Source organism: Boleophthalmus pectinirostris, unplaced genomic scaffold, assembly GCF_026225935.1.
Source record: "Boleophthalmus pectinirostris isolate CB_2022bp ecotype Guang Dong unplaced genomic scaffold, ASM2622593v1 HiC_scaffold_19, whole genome shotgun sequence".
NCBI lineage: Eukaryota > Metazoa > Chordata > Actinopteri > Gobiiformes > Gobiidae > Boleophthalmus > Boleophthalmus pectinirostris.
Window position 1 is genome coordinate 39,617,130 of NW_026571140.1, and position 19,152 is coordinate 39,636,281.

The 19,152-nt window shown below is 41.7% G+C and overlaps 1 protein-coding gene across 1 annotated transcript in view; it reads left to right on the forward strand.

The window, feature by feature from the left end:
* The window catches only part of LOC110162155 (multiple epidermal growth factor-like domains protein 11), a 265,012-nt gene that overhangs the window by 203,578 nt on the left and 42,282 nt on the right, over positions 1 to 19,152 (forward strand). Inside the window, exons 11-13 of the mRNA XM_055154873.1 lie at positions 1,851 to 2,014; positions 4,514 to 4,616; positions 13,192 to 13,338. Of these exons, the coding sequence (XP_055010848.1) occupies positions 1,851 to 2,014; positions 4,514 to 4,616; positions 13,192 to 13,338 (414 nt within the window). The remainder of the gene's footprint in view (positions 1 to 1,850; positions 2,015 to 4,513; positions 4,617 to 13,191; positions 13,339 to 19,152) is intronic.

Sequence of the window (19,152 nt, forward strand, 5' to 3'; positions counted from 1 at the left end):
TTGGACCTTACAGGCAAGTTGTAGTAAAAACAATAGAAGAGAGAAGAACAGACTGTTAACGTCACATATGAACAGTTCTTCAGATAAACTATAACATAAACAACTGAACAAGTTTACCAAACTCTCCATCTCACTCCAAATCACTAAATCCATTCAATTCTTCATCCTCCATGTCACTTCTGTGGCCAGACTGGTGTCACCTAGTGCCTCCGCTCCATTTCATTTCTCTCCAGCGACTAGATCAGGAATCAGATACACTAGAAGGTTCGCAAAAACCCCGAAAGTGTGAGTTCAGGCACCAGACAATCAGTGAAGAGCCAGACATTCTGTGTTGTCAACGATTCCCGAGATCGAGGATTTAAAGCCGGAACAAAGAGAATGTTTGGTGAATTTTATCAAGGGGAAAGACGTTCTTGTCCTTCTTCCTACGGGATTTGGGAAAAGCTTAATATACCAGTTAGCCCCGTTAGCGGCGCATTATTTACGTCACGACAAAACAGCAGCGATTGGTTAAATTAAAAAAAGTACCTGCCCACCGTCCAGCGAACGAATGCTAATGCTGCGAGGTCAGAGGGTTTCCATGAAGTGAAACCACCAAGTGAAACGAAATGACTGCATCCTCCACCGTACCTGCTCTCAAAAGTAATAAAGTAAAAGTAAAACGTATCCACTTAAAAATGTACTTGTGTAAAGTACAGATGCCTAAAATGTATACATATTTACTACAGTACTTTACTACTTTTTCTTCATTGTGCTCCAACACTGTTTAAAGGTTGTATAGAGGATTTTCCAAGGAACGAGAAATCCAGCGACTGTTTGTCCTTTTTCAAATGTTGCGCATGCGTGAAACCACCCCCCTCCCCTACAGCTCCTACGTAGAAAACACCTCCTCCCTCCTCCTCCTTACGCCACAAACAGGTTTGTTTACAGCCGCTGCACATGACTTGTAAACAACTAACTACAGTGTTGGTTAGACAAGGTGGAGAAGTGAGGAGCAGGGGGAAGAGCGGATCGGGCAGCGGGGAGAGGAGCAGGAAAGGGGGTGCAGAGAAGGTTGCGCGGAGATTCAGTGCGAATGAACTAGCTACAACACGCAGCAGCAAGCGGACTCTTTCTTTGCCTTGAAAATTACGTTTTCAGACATAGGATATCGCTTTCGTGTCCTGAAAAACGTTTGTCTAACTCTTGGAAATAAAGTACGTTTTCATAATAAGCAGAAGTTTCCTGTCCAGGAGTAATTTGTGGACCAGTGCGTCAGTCTTTAGACCCTGCGTCTGCTTCAGTCGCGCCATCGCTGGAATGAATCTACAAGAATCACCTTAGTTTGGCTTCGCTGCTTTTCCCCTTGTCTTCTTCTTTCAGCGACCTCAAAAACGGACTTTCTTTTGCGGCGAACTGCTCCTGGATTCTTGTCGCCATTGCAACAAACTTTGTGTGAACTGCGAGGAAGATATAGGTAAAAAAAAAGCCGCTAAGAACTGTTGCGTTGGTGGAGTAAACAGCGTCTGTGCGTCTTGCGTCTGTGGACTGCGTGACAGTCGTACGTAAACCACGTACCGGCGGCGCAGGCAAGTCAGTTACACTAGAAACGTAGGGAGTTTGATTGACAGCCTGTCAGCTCACAGATAACGAGGCAGTGTCGTTATCTATTGGCAAATGTTTAGCCCCACCACGTCCAGAGTTGATGAATTTTTATTCTCTTTTTTTTGGTCATCATAATTACAAGGCTACTGCATCTCTATAATCTATCATTGACAATTTGAAACAAAAAAAAATCCTCCATACAACCTTTAATTGTACTTTGATTGAGTTTTGTATTGAAGTTTTTCCTGGTTCGTGGTGTGTTCCAGGTTGGCAGGGCGTGGACTGCTCCCTGCCCTGCTCCAGCGGCTCCTGGGGGCTCTTCTGTAATAACTCGTGTCTGTGTGAGAACGGAGCCGACTGTGACCCGGTGAACGGGACGTGCGTGTGCGCCCCCGGGTGGACGGGAGAGCTCTGCACCCTGCCCTGCCCCGTGAGTAACACAGATAGAAAATACTGCTTTTGTAATGTGTTTTCTTTGTCAGATACGACCTGGATTTGTGTTTTTATTCATGTTTGAGTCGTTGATCTTGAGAAGTTTCTTGGTTGTGTTTGTGTGTGGTTATATTTCATTAACACATAAAAGTTCTTTCCTCAAACATAAAACACGCTGTTGATGCGCCTTGTGATGTCATGTGGTAACACAGGAAGTGCTCCATTTTTTGTGTCAATTTTGCATGTTTTTTTTTTTTTTTTTTTTTACACACAGGTGGGTCAGGACTAAACCAGGTCTAAACCAGGACTAAACCAGGACTAAACCAGAACTAAACCAGGACTAAACCAGAACTAAACCAGGACTAAACCAGGACTAAACCAGAACTAAACCAGGACTAAACCAGAACTAAACCAGGACTAAACCAGAACTAAACCAGAACTGAACCAGAACTGAACCAGAACCAGAACTAAACCAGGAACTCTAAAACCAGGACTAAACCAGGAACCAGACTAAACCAGACTAAACCAGAACTAAACCAGACTAAACCAGAACTAAACCAGAACTAAACCAGAACTAAACCAGAACTAAACCAGGACTAAACCAGAACTAAACCAGGACTAAACCAGAACTAAACCAGGTCTGAACCAGAACTGAACCAGAACTGAACCAGAACTGAACCAGAACTAAACCAGGACTAAACCAGGAACTAAACCAGAACTAAACCAGAACTAAACCAGAACTAAACCAGGACTAAACCAGAACTAAACCAGAACTAAACCAGGACTAAACCAGAACTAAACCAGGACTAAACCAGAACTAAACCAGAACTAAACCAGGACTAAACCAGAACTAAACCAGGACTAAACCAGAACTAAACCAGGTCTAAACCAGAACTAAACCAGAACTAAACCAGAACTAAACCAGAACTGAACCAGACTAAACCAGACTAAACCAGGACTAAACCAGAACTAAACCAGAACTAAACCAGAACTAAACCAGGACTAAACCAGAACTAAACCAGGACTAAACCAGGACTAAACTAAACAAACAGAACTAAACCAGAACTAAACCAGGACTAAACCAGAACTAAACCAGGAACTGAACCAGAACTGAACCAGAACTAAACCAACTAAACCAGAACTAAACCAGAACTAAACCAGGAACTAAACCAGAACTAAACCAGGACTAAACCAGAACTAAACCAGGACTAAACCAGAACTAAACCAGAACTGAACCAGAACTAAACCAGGACTAAACCAGAACTAACCAGAACTAAACCAGAACTAAACCAGGACTAAACCAGGTCTAAACCAGAAACTGAACCAGAACTAAACCAGACTGAACCAGAACTAAACCAGAACTAAACCAGAACTAAAAACTAAACAGGACAAACAGAAAACCAGAACTGAACAGACTAAACACTAAAACAGAACCAGAACTAAACCAGTAAACCAGAACTAAAAGGACTAAACCAGAACTGAACCAGAACTAAACCAGAACTAAACCAGAACTAAACCAGGACTAAACCAGGACTAAACAGGAACTAAACCAGAAACTAAAAACTAAACAGAACTAAACCAGAAACTGAACCAGGACTAAACCAGAACTAAACCAGACTAAACCAGACTAAACCAGGAACTAAACAGGAACTAAACCAAACTAAACCAGGACTAAACCAGGACTAAACCAGAACTAAACCAGAACTAAACCAGGAACTAAACTAAACAGAACTAACCAGGACTAAACCAGACTAAACCAGGACTAAACCAGGACTAAACTAGGTCTAAACCAAAATTGAACCAGGACTAAACCAGGACTAAACTAGAACTAAACCAGGTCTAAACCAAAATTGAACCAGGACTAAACCAGAACTAAGCCAGGACTAAACCAGATCAAAACCAGAACTGAACCAGGACTAAACCAGGACTAAACTAGGACCAAACCAGGACTAATCTTGGACTAGAACTTGGAAGCGATCGAGTATCAGAGGGCAGAGTTCTGCGCCGGTTCTTTGGCTCGCGGTCACATGACGTCTACACGGGCGAGTCTCCTGATGTCGCGGTGATTTTAGTGAATTTGGATGAAGAAAAATCGAAAAACCCACCACTTCAATCCAGGTTAAAAATGCATTGTAACGTGCGATACTGACATTTATACTGAGTAAAATATTACATTTTTTCCCCCTGTAAGTAACGCCGAACATTACTGCGTTACAACAAAAAGCAACACGTTACAGTAATTCATTACTTTTATAACGCGTTACTAACAACACTGACCACATGCCACTGCTGGAATTATTTGGATGATTTCAGTCAATCTGTCCTGAACAAAAGATAAAAAGGAGATGTTAACTTAAACTTAAAACTTCATGACATCACGAGGTGGGACAGAGCGTTTTGAGTTTTGGAGATCTAGACACATTAATATTAAAGTGTTTCTCAGACGTGTGTGAGTGAATATTGTGTTTAATCTTTGTCGTTGTTGTTGTTTTTTCAGTCCGGGAGTTTCGGTCTGGACTGTAAAGAACCATGTGACTGTGTGAACTCTGAAGGATGTGACCCAGAGACCGGACACTGCCGCTGCCTCGCCGGGTGGACAGGTCTGGACCAGGACTGAACCAGGACTGAACCAGGACTGAACCAGGACTGAACCAGGACTGAACCAGGACTAAACCAGGACCAAGACTAAAAAAATAACCTACTACACTTTAATCTAATATTTGGCCTTAAAGCTAAACCGGGGCTGAACCAAGAACAGAACCAAGACTGAATCCAGATTGGAACAGGACTAAACCAGGACTGAACCGAGATTTACCTGGGACTGAATCAGGACGGAATCCGGATTAAACAGGACTGAACCGGGATTAAACCAGGACAGAACCAAGACTAAACCAGGACTAAACCAGGACTGATCAAAGGACTGAACCAGGACTAAACCAGGACTGAACCAAGGACAGAACCAGGACTAAACCAGGACTGAACCAAGGACAGAACCAGGACTAAACCAGGACTAAACCAAGACTGAACCAAGACTCAACCAAGACTAAACCAGGACTGAACCCGGACTGAACAAGGACTGAACCAGCACTGAACCAGGACTGAACAAGGACTGAGTCACGATTAAACCAGGACTGAACCAGGGGTAAACGAGGACTGAGCCAAGACTAAACCAGAACTCAACCGAGACTTCAATCAGGACTAAATCAGGACTCAACCAGGACTGAGCCAGGATTGCGCCAAGACTAAACCAGAATTCAGTCAGGACTGAGCCAAGACTAAACCAGGACTCAACCAGGACTGAGGCAAGACAAGACCAGGATTAAACTAGACTAAATCAAGACTAAGCCAGGTCTGAACCAGAACCAAGCCAGGACTCAACCAGGACTCAACTAGGACTCAACCAGGACTCAACCAGGACTCAACCAGGACTGAGCCAAGACTAAACCAGGACTAAACCAAGTTTAAACGAGGACTGAACCAGGATTAAACAAGGACTAAATCAGGACTGAACCAGGACTAAATGAGGTCTGAACCAGGACTCAGCCAGGACTCAGCCAGGACTGAACCAGGACTCAACCAGGAGTGAACCAGGACTGAACCAGGACTAAACCAGGACTGAGCTAAGACTAAATCAGGACTAAAACAAGCTTGAACCAGGACTAAATAAGGACTAAACAAGGTCTGAACCAGAACTGAGCCAGGACTAAACTAGGACTGAACCAGGACTAAACCAGGACAATAAACCGTACTTAACTTTAATATCTGTTCTCCTCATCTCCGTCTCTTTTTCTAGTGTGAACAAACATTTTCCCAAAAACCTAAAATTTGTTTGAAAAGACCGGAAAAAAAAAAAATTACACCTGTACCTTTCCAACCAGCCGAGTTTGACCAAGACTTCACCTTTTATTTTTTATGACTAACCAAATAAATATTCCTCAAAACTCCAGTTCCTCTATTCGTTCGCGTTCAGGACATGTTTTTTTGACCCATTATAATTCTGTAAAAGTGCACTTCAGCGTTCAATACGAGCTTTCAGATATGTCCCGCTTTTGTCCTCAAAGATACACAACTTTTATTTTCAGTCTGTAATTAGTGAGAAAAAGGGACGCAGGATTTTTACTTTTTTTTTCCAACCAGGACTGAACCAGGACTGAACCAGGACTGAACCGGGACTGAACCAGGGACTAAATCAGGATGAAACCAGGATTTAACTGGGACTGAACCAGGACAAAACTGGGACTGAACCAGGATTAAACCAGAATTAAACCAGGACTAGACCAAGACTAAACTAGGGTGGATCCAAAGCCTGAACCAAGACTAAACCGGGGCTGAACCAAGAACAGAACCAAGACTGAATCCAGATTGAACAGGACTGAACCAGGACTAAACCAGGACTAAACCAGGACTGAACCAGGACTGAACCGAGATTTACCTGGGACTGAACCAGGATGGAATCCGGATTAAACAGGACTGAACCGGGATTAAACCAGGACAGAACCAAGACTAAACCAGGACTAAACCAGGACTGAACCAAGACTAAACCAGGACTGAACCAAGGACAGACAGGACTAAACCAGGACTAACCAGGACTGAACCACGAACCAGGACTAAACCAGACTGAACCAGGACAGAACCAGACTAAACAGGACTAAACAAGACAGACTCAACCAAGACTAAACCAGGACTGAACCAAGGACAAAACCAAGACTGAACTAAGACTGAACCAGGTTTTAACCAGGACTAAACCAGGACTGAACAGGACTGAACCAAGACTAAACAGGACTGAACAAGACTAAACCAGACTAAACCAAGACTAAACAGGACTGAACCAAGACTAAACCAGGACTAAAGCAGGACTGAACAGATAAACCAGGACTGAACCAGGACTAAACGCAGGACTGAACCAAGACTAAACCAGGACTGAACCAAGACTAAACCAGGACTGAACCAGGACTAAACCAGGACTAAACCAAGACTAAACCAGGACTGAACCAAGGACAGAACCAAGACTGAACTAAGACTGAACCAGGTCTTAACCAGGACTAAACCAGGACTGAACCAGGACTGAACCAAGACTGAACCAGGACTGAACTGGGACTAAACTGGAACAGAACTGGGACTGAACCAGAACCAAACCAGGACTAAACCGGCACTGAACTGAGACTAAACCGGGACTAAACTGGGACTGAACCAAGGCCGGAACCAAGACCGAATCTGGACTAAACCAGGCCTAAATTACCAAGACTAAACCAGGACTGAACCAGGACTGAACCAAGACTAAACCAGGACCAAGACTAAAAAAATAACCTACTACACTTTAATCTAATATTTGGCCTTAAAGTTACGTAGTGGGGCTTTAATCGGGTTGGACAGGCGGGCAGATAAATACTCGGCGTGTTTCTTGGACCACGGCGGAGGAGCGGGAGGAGCGCCGCACGCTGGGAGTCGAGCGCGCCTCACGGATCGATGGAGTACAAGCGTCGTCGGGCGAGATGATAATGGGGAGTTGGGGCTCGGCGGACAGTCCCGGACCTGGACCCTCCACCTCTGATCCCCGACTCTAATCGTCCTGGGGATGGGACGGACGGAGACGCTTATTGCATTTCGTAATTGTCAATCAGTGAAGCGGCGACGGTCGATACGGAGCTGATAAATATGGAAAAGCTCCGAGGAGAAACACGGAGAGAGTGTAATAGATTGAAACAACAGGCCGCCGCCGCCGCCGCCGCCGCCGCCGCGCCGCTCCTGTACGACGCGTTTGACGGATTAAAGTGCTCGTGTTACGTTATTTTTTACGTCGTAACTAAGGGATCTTCAAAACTGTAATGTGTTATTTGGGACGTGTCGTTTTAAAGTGATTTGTTACGTTACCGTATTACTGCGTTTAAAAAAAAGACGTTTCATGATTATTGCAGCACTTCAAAGTTACGTTCACCGAAATAAGTGTCGATTGTCAAATAACAATAAGAGACTGAAGATGCCGGACTTTTGCGCCGTATATGGACTAAATCAGGTCTAAACCAGGACTGAACCAGGACTAAACCAGGACTAAACCAGGACTGAACCAGGACTGAACCAGGACTGAACCAGGGCTGAACCAGGACTGAACCAGGACTGAACCAGGTCTAAACAAGTTTAAATTGGGTCTAAACAGGACTAAACCAGGACTGAACCAGGACTAAACCAGGACTAAACCAGGACTGAACCAGGACTGAACCAGGACTGAACCAGGTCTAAACAAGGTTTTAATTGGGTCTAAACCAGGACTGAACCAGGATTGAACCAGGATTGAACTAGGACTGAAACATGTCTAAACCAGAGCTGAACCAGGACTAAACCAGGACTGAACCAAGTACAGAACCAAGACTGTACTAAAGACTGAACCAGGACTGAAACCAGGTCTAAACCAGGACTAAACCAGGACTTGAACCAGGACTGAACCAGGACTGAACCAAGACTAAACCAGGACTAAACCAGGACTGAACCAGGATTGAACTAGGACTGAACATGTCTAAACCAGAGCTGAACCAGGAATAAATCAGGACTAAACCAGGACTAAACCAGAATTGAACCAGAACTGAACCAGAACTAAACTAGGAACCAAACCAGGACTGAACCAGGACTGATCCAAAATTTAACCAGAGCTGAACCAGGACTAAACCAGGTCTTAACTGAGGACTGAACCCGAGGACTGAACCAGGTCTAAACCAGGTCTAAACCAGGACTAAACCAGGACTAAACAGGACTAAACCAGGACTAAACCAGGAATAAACCAGGTCTTAACTGAGGACTGAACCAGGACTGAACCAGGTCTAAACCAGGTCTAAACCAGGACTAAACCAGGACTAAACCAGGACTAAACCAGGAATAAACCAGGTCTTAACTGAGGACTGAACCAGGACTGAACCAGGTCTAAACCAGGTCTAAACCAGGTCTAAACCAGGACCAAACCGTTACTAATCTAGACTAGGACAAAGTACTGAGTATCAATTTAGAAATTTTAGTTTTGTGACAACACTAACCTACACTTTACATCAAAACTGTGGACTAAACTGAGACTAAACCTCGGACCAAACCAGGACTATCCCAGAACTAAACCAAGTCTACATCGGGACCACAGTTACCCGTGTACATTTTATTCAAACCATAACTGCGCCTCGGTGTTATTGTCGGTGTGACGAACCCCCGCGGCTCCTCGTCTTTCCCCTCATCCCTCATCATCACGTGTCACGAACCGCCGCTCCGGTTTAAAACGCCGGAATTTTCTGGCCTCCCGGGAATACCTCGGAGATCTCTCACACGCCGGTCGGACGCCGCTCGCTTTTATTTGAGCCGTAATGACGAAGCTGCAGGTTTTTCCTCTGAAGAAAGTCTAATTGAGTTATAATGGGGCCCAGGACCACTCTGAAAACCTTAATGAACAAGTTAACGAGGAGAACACAGCCCGGCGGCGAAGAGCTGCTCCGGCTTCTCCTACGACGCTTCTGTGGAGATTTAACTCCGATAAAATTAAAGTTAAAAGTTAAAATAGTCTAATTTCTCACCGTGTTCTTATTTCCCCGAGCGAAACACAAGTGTATTTGCACTGTTTCCATTTTGAATTGATCATTTCATTATAGTTTTATGTATTTTCTGCCGTCGTACTTTTTCTTTACTTGGTTTGATTTTTTTGAAGTATTTTCTGTAGTACTATTTATTCTGCTGCTTCTACTACTGATACTACTACTAGTACTACTACTATTGCTGCTGCGATTGCTACTACTACTACTACTACTACTACTACTACTACTGATACTACTACTACAATTATTATTATTGCTACTAAAACTGCTACCACTACTACTATTACTACTACTACTTCTACGGATACTACTACTACTACTACTACTTTTACTACTACTCATAGCCTACTACTACTGCTACTGCTACTGCTACTACTACTACTACTGCTAATACTACTACAACTACTACTACTACTGCTACTGCTACTACTACTACTACTGCTACTGGTACTACTTCTACTACTACTGCTACTAAAACTGATACTACTATTACTACAACGACTAGTTCTGCTGCAATTGCTACTACTACTACTACTACTAATACTACTATTACTACTACTACTACTACTTTTACTACTACTGCTACTGCTACTAGTACTACTTCTACTACTACTGCTAGTTCTAGTTCTACTTCTACTACTACTACTGCTACTACTGGTACTACTTCTACTGCTGCTACTACTACTACTACTACTACTACTACTACTACTGCTACTACTGCTACGACTATGACTACCACTACTACTGCTATTATTACTACTACTAGTACTACTACTACTGCTACTGTTACTGCTACCACTGCTACTACTAATTCTAATATTACTACTTCTACTGCTACTGCTACTACTACTACTGATACTAAGGATACTACTACTACTATGACTACAATTACTACTAAAATGTACTACTAATCCAAAGAATATCCAAAGTAACTAATCCAAATGAACAAGTTAACGAGGAGAACACAGCCCGGCGGCGAAGAGCTGCTCCGGCTTCTCCTACGACGCTTCTGTGGAGATTTAACTCCGATAAAATTAAAGTTAAAAGTTAAAATAGTCTAATTTCTCACCGTGTTCTTATTTCCCCGAGCGAAACACAAGTGTATTTGCACTGTTTCCATTTTGAATTGATCATTTCATTATAGTTTTATGTATTTTCTGCCGTCGTACTTTTTCTTTACTTGGTTTCATTCTTTTAAAGTATATTCTGTAGTACTATTTATTCTGCTGCTACTACTACTACTGATACTACTACTACTACCACTACTATTTCTGCTGCTGCGATTGCTACTACTACTACTACTACTACTTCTACTGATACTACTATTACTACTACTACTACTTTTACTACTACTACTACTACTACTTCTACTGCTACTACTATTACTACTACTACTACTTTTACTACTACTACTACTACTACTACTACTACTACTACTACTTCTACTGCTACTACTATTACTACTACTACTACTTTTACTACTACTGCTACTGCTACTACTACTACTACTGCTACTACTACTTCTACTACTACTACTACTACTGCTACTACTACTTCTACTACTACTTCTACTACTACTACTATAACCACTAGTAATTACTATTTTGACTACTACTTCTGCTACTACTACTACTACTACTGATACTACTACTACTACTACTACTACTACTACTACTACTACTACTACTACTACTACTACTACTACTACTACTACTACTACTACTACTACTACTACTACTACTACTACTACTACTACTACTACTACTACTACTACTACTACTACTACTACTACTATTACTACTATTACTACTACTACTACTACTACTACTACTACTGCTACTACTACTACTACTACTACGATTACGATTACTACTACAACTACTACTATACTATCACTACCACTACTACTACTACTCTACTACTACTACTACTACTACTATTACAACCACTAGTAATTACTACTATGACTACTACTACTACTGCTATTACTACTATTACCACTACTACTACTACTACTGCTACTACTACTACTACTACTACTACTACTACAACCACTGCTACTACTGCTACTGCTACTACTTCTACTTCTACCACTTCTACCGCTACTACCAATACTACTACTACTATGACGTCAAGTACCACTAAAGTTTATTACTAATCCAAAGTATAATTAATTTGGCCACCGTATCATGGAAACCAAACCAGACCAAGTTACGGGTCAGATCTGTGGAGAGGCGACCGCGCTCACAGTCAGAACGTCTGATTTTCTCTGTATTTTTGAGCTATAAAACCACCTGTAATTGACTAAATATAAAGTAGAGCTGTTTAATGTCACACTGTGGAACATTCGTCTAAACTCAACTTTCAGATTACACAGACACGGACGTCGTATTTCTTCATCCAGCCTTTTGTATTAGCCGTAATTACAGGATGTGAATAGGCCCTTTATTGTGCGTGGACAGTCCCCAGAGCTCAGACTCGGCTCTGATCAGGACTCACGCAACTCTGACGAAACTCTTCACTCATTAAACGGGAAAAGTCCGGACCGAGTTTTGTTTTCAGTCACTTCTTTGCGAGGATGAGCAGCTGATCGCGTTTCAGATCGAGATTCGGTCGTTTCTAATTGTCAGTCATCAGCGGAGACGTCAAGAGTTTGGAGGAAGATTGAGGGTCTGACGCCTGCTTGTTTCTATGGATACGTCATTGCTCTGCTTCAGATGTTCCACAGTGTGACATTAAACAGCTCTACTTGAAATTTATTCAATTACAGATGGTTTTATAGCTCAAAAATACGTAAAAAAAACAAAAAAAAAAACAGGCATTCTGACTGTGAGCGGGGTCGCCTCTCCACAGATCTGACCTGTAACTCGGTCTGGTTTGGTCTCCATGACGATAGAAAGGTTTAATACCATACCGTACTGTAAAATATTCCAGACAAAGCAGTAACATCTTCATGGAGAAAAGCATTTGACAGACCCTCCGCCAGAAAAGTTACACAATGCAGCTTTAATGTTTAAAGGGCCGATATTAAACTATTTTCTGATCTATGTCATAATGTTGTTTCCTCATCACAAACAGACCCGGAGTTGTGTTTTGTTTCATTCATACATGTTTAACGCACAAACCCTGCAGATTTACGCTGGGTTCTTCTCTCAAACAGAAAACACTCCTCCTTCCACCTTGTGATGTCATGTTGTAATACAGGAAGTGCTTTACTGTGTTTTTAAACTCCATACACCTTCACTAGAATTGCGTGGATAATTTCACACCTGGAATTGCAAATCTCTACTGAATTAAAGGTAAAAGGAGCTGAAAACTAAACTAACTAAAACATGAAAACTACTGCTTCATGACATCACAAGGTGGAACAGAGCATTTTGAGCTTTGGAGACGTACAGACTAAAAATAAAGTGTTACTCGTGTGAATGAAACAAAACACAACTCCAGGTTTGTTTTTGATGAGTTAACAACATTATAACACAACTTAAAGCTCACAAGAGTCAATTTTACATAATATAGGTTCTTAAAAAGTGTGTATTATTCATGTTCAAGAAGGTAAAAATGTAAAAAAATAAAATGTTATCACAGCTGGTTTGTGTGTTTTGTGTGTCAGGGGTGCAGTGTGACAGCCTGTGCACCGAGGGGCGCTGGGGCCCAAACTGCTCCTTCAGCTGCTCCTGTGAAAACAGAGGCTCCTGCTCCCCCCAAGACGGAACCTGCACCTGCGCACCGGGATACAGAGGGACCAGCTGCAGGAGAGGTGAGAAATACTACTACTACTACTACTACTACTACTACTACTACTACTACTACTACTACTACTGTACATATGCACCGGGATACAGAGGAACCAGCTGCAGGAGAGGTGAGAAATACTACTACTACTACTACTACTACTACTGTACATATGCACCGGGATACAGAGGGACCAGCTGCAGGAGAGGTGAGAATACTACTACTACTACTACTACTACTACTACTACTACTACTACTACTACTACTGTACATATGCACCGGGATACAGAGGAACCAGCTGCAGGAGAGGTGAGAAATACTACTACTACTACTACTACTACTACTACTGTACATATGCACCGGGATACAGAGGGACCAGCTGCAGGAGAGGTGAGAAATACTACTACTACTACTACTACTACTACTACTACTACTACTACTACTACTACTACTACTACTACTGCACCTGTGCACCGGGATACAGAGGGACCAGCTGCAGGAGAGGTGAGAAATACTACTACTACTACTACTACTACTACTGCTGCTGCTACTACTACTACTACTACTACTACTACTACTGCTGCTGCTGCTGCTGCTGCTGCTGCTGCTACTACTACTACTACTACTACTGCTGCTGCTGCTGCTGCTGCTGCTGCTGCTGCTGCTGCTGCTGCTGCTGCTGCTGCTGCTGCTGCTGCTACTACTACTACTACTACTACTACTACTACTACTACTACTACTGTACATGTGCACCGGGATACAGAGGAACCAGCTGCAGGAGAGGTGAGAAATACTACTACTACTACTACTACTACTACTACTACTACTACTACTACTACTACTACTACTACTACTACTACTACTGCTACTACTGCTGCTGCTGCTACTGCTACTACTACTGCTACTTTTACTACTACACAGGGACCAATTGTAGGAGAGATGAGTACTACTACTAGTACTACTACTACTACTACTTCTGCTATTACTACAGAGGGAACTGTGGGAGAGATGAGTAGTAGTGGTACTTCTACTACTACTACTCCTAACAACTACTACTACTAACTAACTAACTAACTACTACTACTACTACTACTACTACTGCTACTTTTACTACTACACAGGGACCAATTGTAGGAGAGATGAGTACTACTACTAGTACTACTACTACTACTACTACTACTACTATTATTATTACTACTACTACTACTACTACTACTTCTGCTATTACTACAGAGGGAACTGTGGGAGAGATGAGTAGTAGTGGTACTTCTACTACTACTACTAACAACTACTACTACTAACTAACTAACTAACTAACTAACTAACTACTACTACTACTACTACTACTACTACTGCTACTTTTACTACTACACAGGGACCAATTGTAGGAGAGATGAGTACTACTACTAGTACTACTACTACTACTACTACTACTACTACTACTACTTCTGCTATTACTACAGAGGGAACAACTGTGGGAGAGATGAGTAGTAGTGGTACTTCTACTACTACTACTCCTAACAACTACTACTACTAACTAACTAACTACTACTACTACTACTACTAGTACTGCTATTACTACAGGGGGACAAACTGTAGGAGAGGTGAGTATTTCTACTACTATTACTACTTCTATTACTACAGAGACACCAACTGTGGGAGTGGTGAGAAGTACTATTATTACTGCTACAACAACTACTACTACTACTACTATTACTACTACTGTACCTGTGCACCGGAGCACAGGGGGATCAGCTGTAGTCTGTAGTAGATTGACGTAAATGAAGCTGCCAATCTGCTCCACAGACGTGTTGGGTGAAGTGTCTTGCCTAAGGACACATCAATAGAACTCGATCCAAACAAGAAACGATCTCCGCTCCAACCACTGAGCCAAAGAGTTTAGCGCTTCACTCATTGATTCTGCAGAAATCCGGCGTGTTTTTCAGCCCCCTCTGCTCTTTTTTTTTTTTTTAAGTTTTATTTTGCCTTTATTTAACCAGGAGATCCCATTGAGATTGAGCACGACTGCAGCCAACACACACAATCAATACAACACAGTCACATCACAAAGTGTCACATTACAAACCCATTTACATCTCAAGAAAAACACACACTCAGGTCTCGGTCACCGCACTTTTTACAACTATCTAGAACTGATCAAATGACACCAGAGATTCCAAATGAAGATTCCCAGACCATGATGCTGTAGGAAAAGGCAGATTTTCCCAGTGCCTCCGGTCAATCTCAGGACTCGAAATACAAAAGACGGTTCGCAAAAACCCCGGAAGTGCGAGGAGGACAGGACACCAGCCAATCAGTGAAGAGCCATATATTCTGTGTGGGCAATGATTCCTGAGATCGAGGATTTAAAGCCGGAACAAAGAGAATGTTTGGTGAATTTTATCAAGGGGAAAGACGTTATTGTCCTTCTTCCTACGGGATTTGGCGCATTACATACGTCATGACCTAATAGCAGCGATTGGTTAAATGAAAAAAGTATCCGCCTACAGTTGAGCGAACGAATGCTGCGAGGTCAGACGGTTTCCACGAAGTGAAACCGGCTGATGAATCAGTTTAGCACAAAGACACAGTGAAAGGTAACTGTGAGGAGGAGCAATTAAGGAGATTTTATTCCCTTCTAAGCAGCCATATTTATTTTGGTACGGACAGACCGTGATTGGCTAATTCACCTTTCAATGGTTACGTTTACATGATGTTTTAATTAATTGTTCTGAATTAAATAGGACTGAATTTAAATATTTTCCTTTGAGTTTACATAAAAATAATAAGTACGAATTAAGGTTTACACCAGGGGTGTCAAACATACGGCCCGGGGGCTGGATCCGGTCCTCCAAGACCTTTAATCTGGCCCTCGGCTGATTTTCTACTAAAATATTTTAATTATATTTTCTATTAAATTATTGTTAATTTTCTGTGGTGTTTATCACAGCAGCGTCTCCAGTGTCTCTGTACGTGGCCCCTCCCACCAGAGCAGCACAAATGAAGACTTGTCTCTTTCCAAACGCTCTTAAAGGACGATCGTTTTGACTGTTGATCATGACACCCTCATCAGAAAAATGTCCAAAATAACAAAGGTGGACGCAGAGTGTAGGATTTTCCAAGAAAAATTTACTTATTCTTATTTGCATAAAAGTTAATATTAAAACATTGTGTTGAAATTGTATTTTTCTTAAAGTTTCAGGTTGTTCATATTATAATATTTTGTAAAAGAAACAATTCATCATTTAAAAAAGATTTCTGTAATAGATTTGTGTTTCTCTGCACAAATATTTGAACTTATTGCTATTTTTGGGGTTTATATGACATGAGTTTTCTGATTCGGCCCCGGACCAAAATGAGTTTGACACCCCTGGTTTACATGGAAAACATGTTAAATCTCCTTTATTTAATTCCGCTCAGCGTCTGGGGGTGGGGAAGGGTCCTGACTGAACGTGTTTATGTCGACCAGAAGAAAACACACACTTCAGCTGCTACCGGATTTTTTGTCATCTCGGTTTGTCGTTACACCACGGACACAAACACGATCCAAACTTTTTCCATTTGTTTCGTCATTCCGATGATAATTGCGCAGCAGCTGTAGAATTCTCTCATCACACTTTCCGTCTGTCGGCTGAGGAGGAGAAGGGAAGAGTGTCGGAGAAGGAAGGAAGAAGACAAACTGAGTCAACGGCTGCTCTACCTCAGCCCACTCCCACATCCCACTCACAAATCCAAAGAGACGTGGAGGAAAGTCCGAAGCCTGGACTGGTGGAGCCCGGATCACCCAGATCACAACCGGAATTATTTTTAAGAAGAAATAAAAGTTTACATGATCGAGGAATAAATCAATTTGGCTTTAAAATCGGAAAAAAACACCAACTTACTTCGAAATTAAACTAAATTCCTAAATAAGTGTGTGGTTTATTCAGTTTTTAATCATTTTTTGTTAGGAATTAAGCGTTTACGTGGTCTTTTTTAAAGCGGAATTCATGTTTATTCAGAATTAAACTCACATCTTTGAGTCTGTAACCCGAACAATTTACTACTACTACTTCTACCACTTTTGTTTATTTCTATGAAGGTGTTTCAGTGTTTTAAAAGTGGAAGTTGAAGTTGTAGGTATTTTTATTGTACTTACTTGGTCCACGTGTCAAAAGATAAGTTAGTATGAAGGATAAGAGTCAAGGTTTTACAAAGCGCACTGGTTCATTTGGTGTCAGAGTGTTTGCATTTGGGACAAAGCCAAAGTTTTTACCTTGAATTATGGATTTTATACCAACACTGCTCTGAATACGTCCCGGTGTGATAAGAGCACCTCAAGGACGCTTTATCAGTTTAATGTTTCAAGTTTATGTCGGAGAGAAAGAGACGGAAAAACCAAACGCCCAGTGAAGGACAACAGATCTCATCAAAATATCCGACTGAAAACAATAATGTAAGAACTAGTAACAGACTTTATTTGTTCTGTGAGTGAGACAGTGTGAGACGCTTTTGTTCAGAAAACGAACCCTGAAACGGAGTCCTGCACGGGTCCTTTTTTGGAGACCCGCACCCGCCCGTTTACCCGTGATAATATCAAAGTTAAACCCGCACCCGCCCAGACCCGAGATAAATCAACACAAATTAAAATCATTCTAACTAAAGCGTCCATCAGAATAAGAATTGAAAAGTTACGACTTCAAGAATTACAATCACGAAATGAAACGGTGGACTTTTGTGCCGCACACGCCACGAACTGAACCAGGACTAAACCAGGACTAATCTAGGACTGATTCCAGGACTAAACCAGGACTAATCTAGGACTGATTCCAGGACTGAATCAGGAGGACTAAACCAGGACTGAACTGCGACTAAACCAGGACTGAACTAGGACTAAACCAGGACTGAACTAGGACTGAACTAGGACTAAACCAGGACTAAACAAGGACTGAACTAGGACTGATTCCAGAACTAAACCAGGACTAATCTAGGACTGATTCCAGGACTGATCTAGGAGGACTAAACCAGGACTGAACCAGGACTAAACCAGGACTAATCTAGGACTGATTCCAGGACTGATCTAGGAGGACTAAACCAGGACTGAACCAGGACTAAACCAGGACTAATCTAGGACTGATTCCAGGTCTAAACCAGGACTAATCTAGGACTGATTCCAGGTCTAAACCAGGACTAATCTAGGACTGATTCCAGGACTAATCTAGGACTGATTCCAGGACTGAATCAGGAGGACTAAACCAGGAATGAACTAAAACTAAACCAGGACTAATCTAGGAATCAGGACTGTCCAGGACTAAACCAGGACTACACCAGAACTGAACCAGGACTGACCTAGGACTATTTTTGTATGTTTATATGTTTGTATTAGTATAAACTTGTATATTTGTTGTGTTTTTAGTGTGTTCGTCGGGTTATATTTGTATAAACTTGTATATTTGTTGTGTAAACTTTTAGTGTGTTTGTTGTGTTATATTTGTATAAACTTGTATATTTGTTGTGTTTTTTAGTTTTGTGTGTTCGTCGGGTTATATTTGTATAAACTTGTATATTTGTTGTGTTTTTAGTGTGTTCTTCGGGTTGTGTTATATTTGTATAAACTTGTATATTTGTTGTGTTTTTAGTGTGTTCGTCAGGTTGTGTTTGTATAAATCTGTATTTATTTGTGTTTTTAGTGTGTTCGTCGAGTTATATTAGTATAAACTTGTATATTTGTTGTGTTTTTAGTGTGTTTCTCGGGTTGTATTTATATAAACTTGTATATTTCTTATGTTTTTAGTGTGTTCGTTGAGTTATATTAGTATAAACTTGTATATTTATTTGTGTTTTTAAGTGTGTTCGTCGG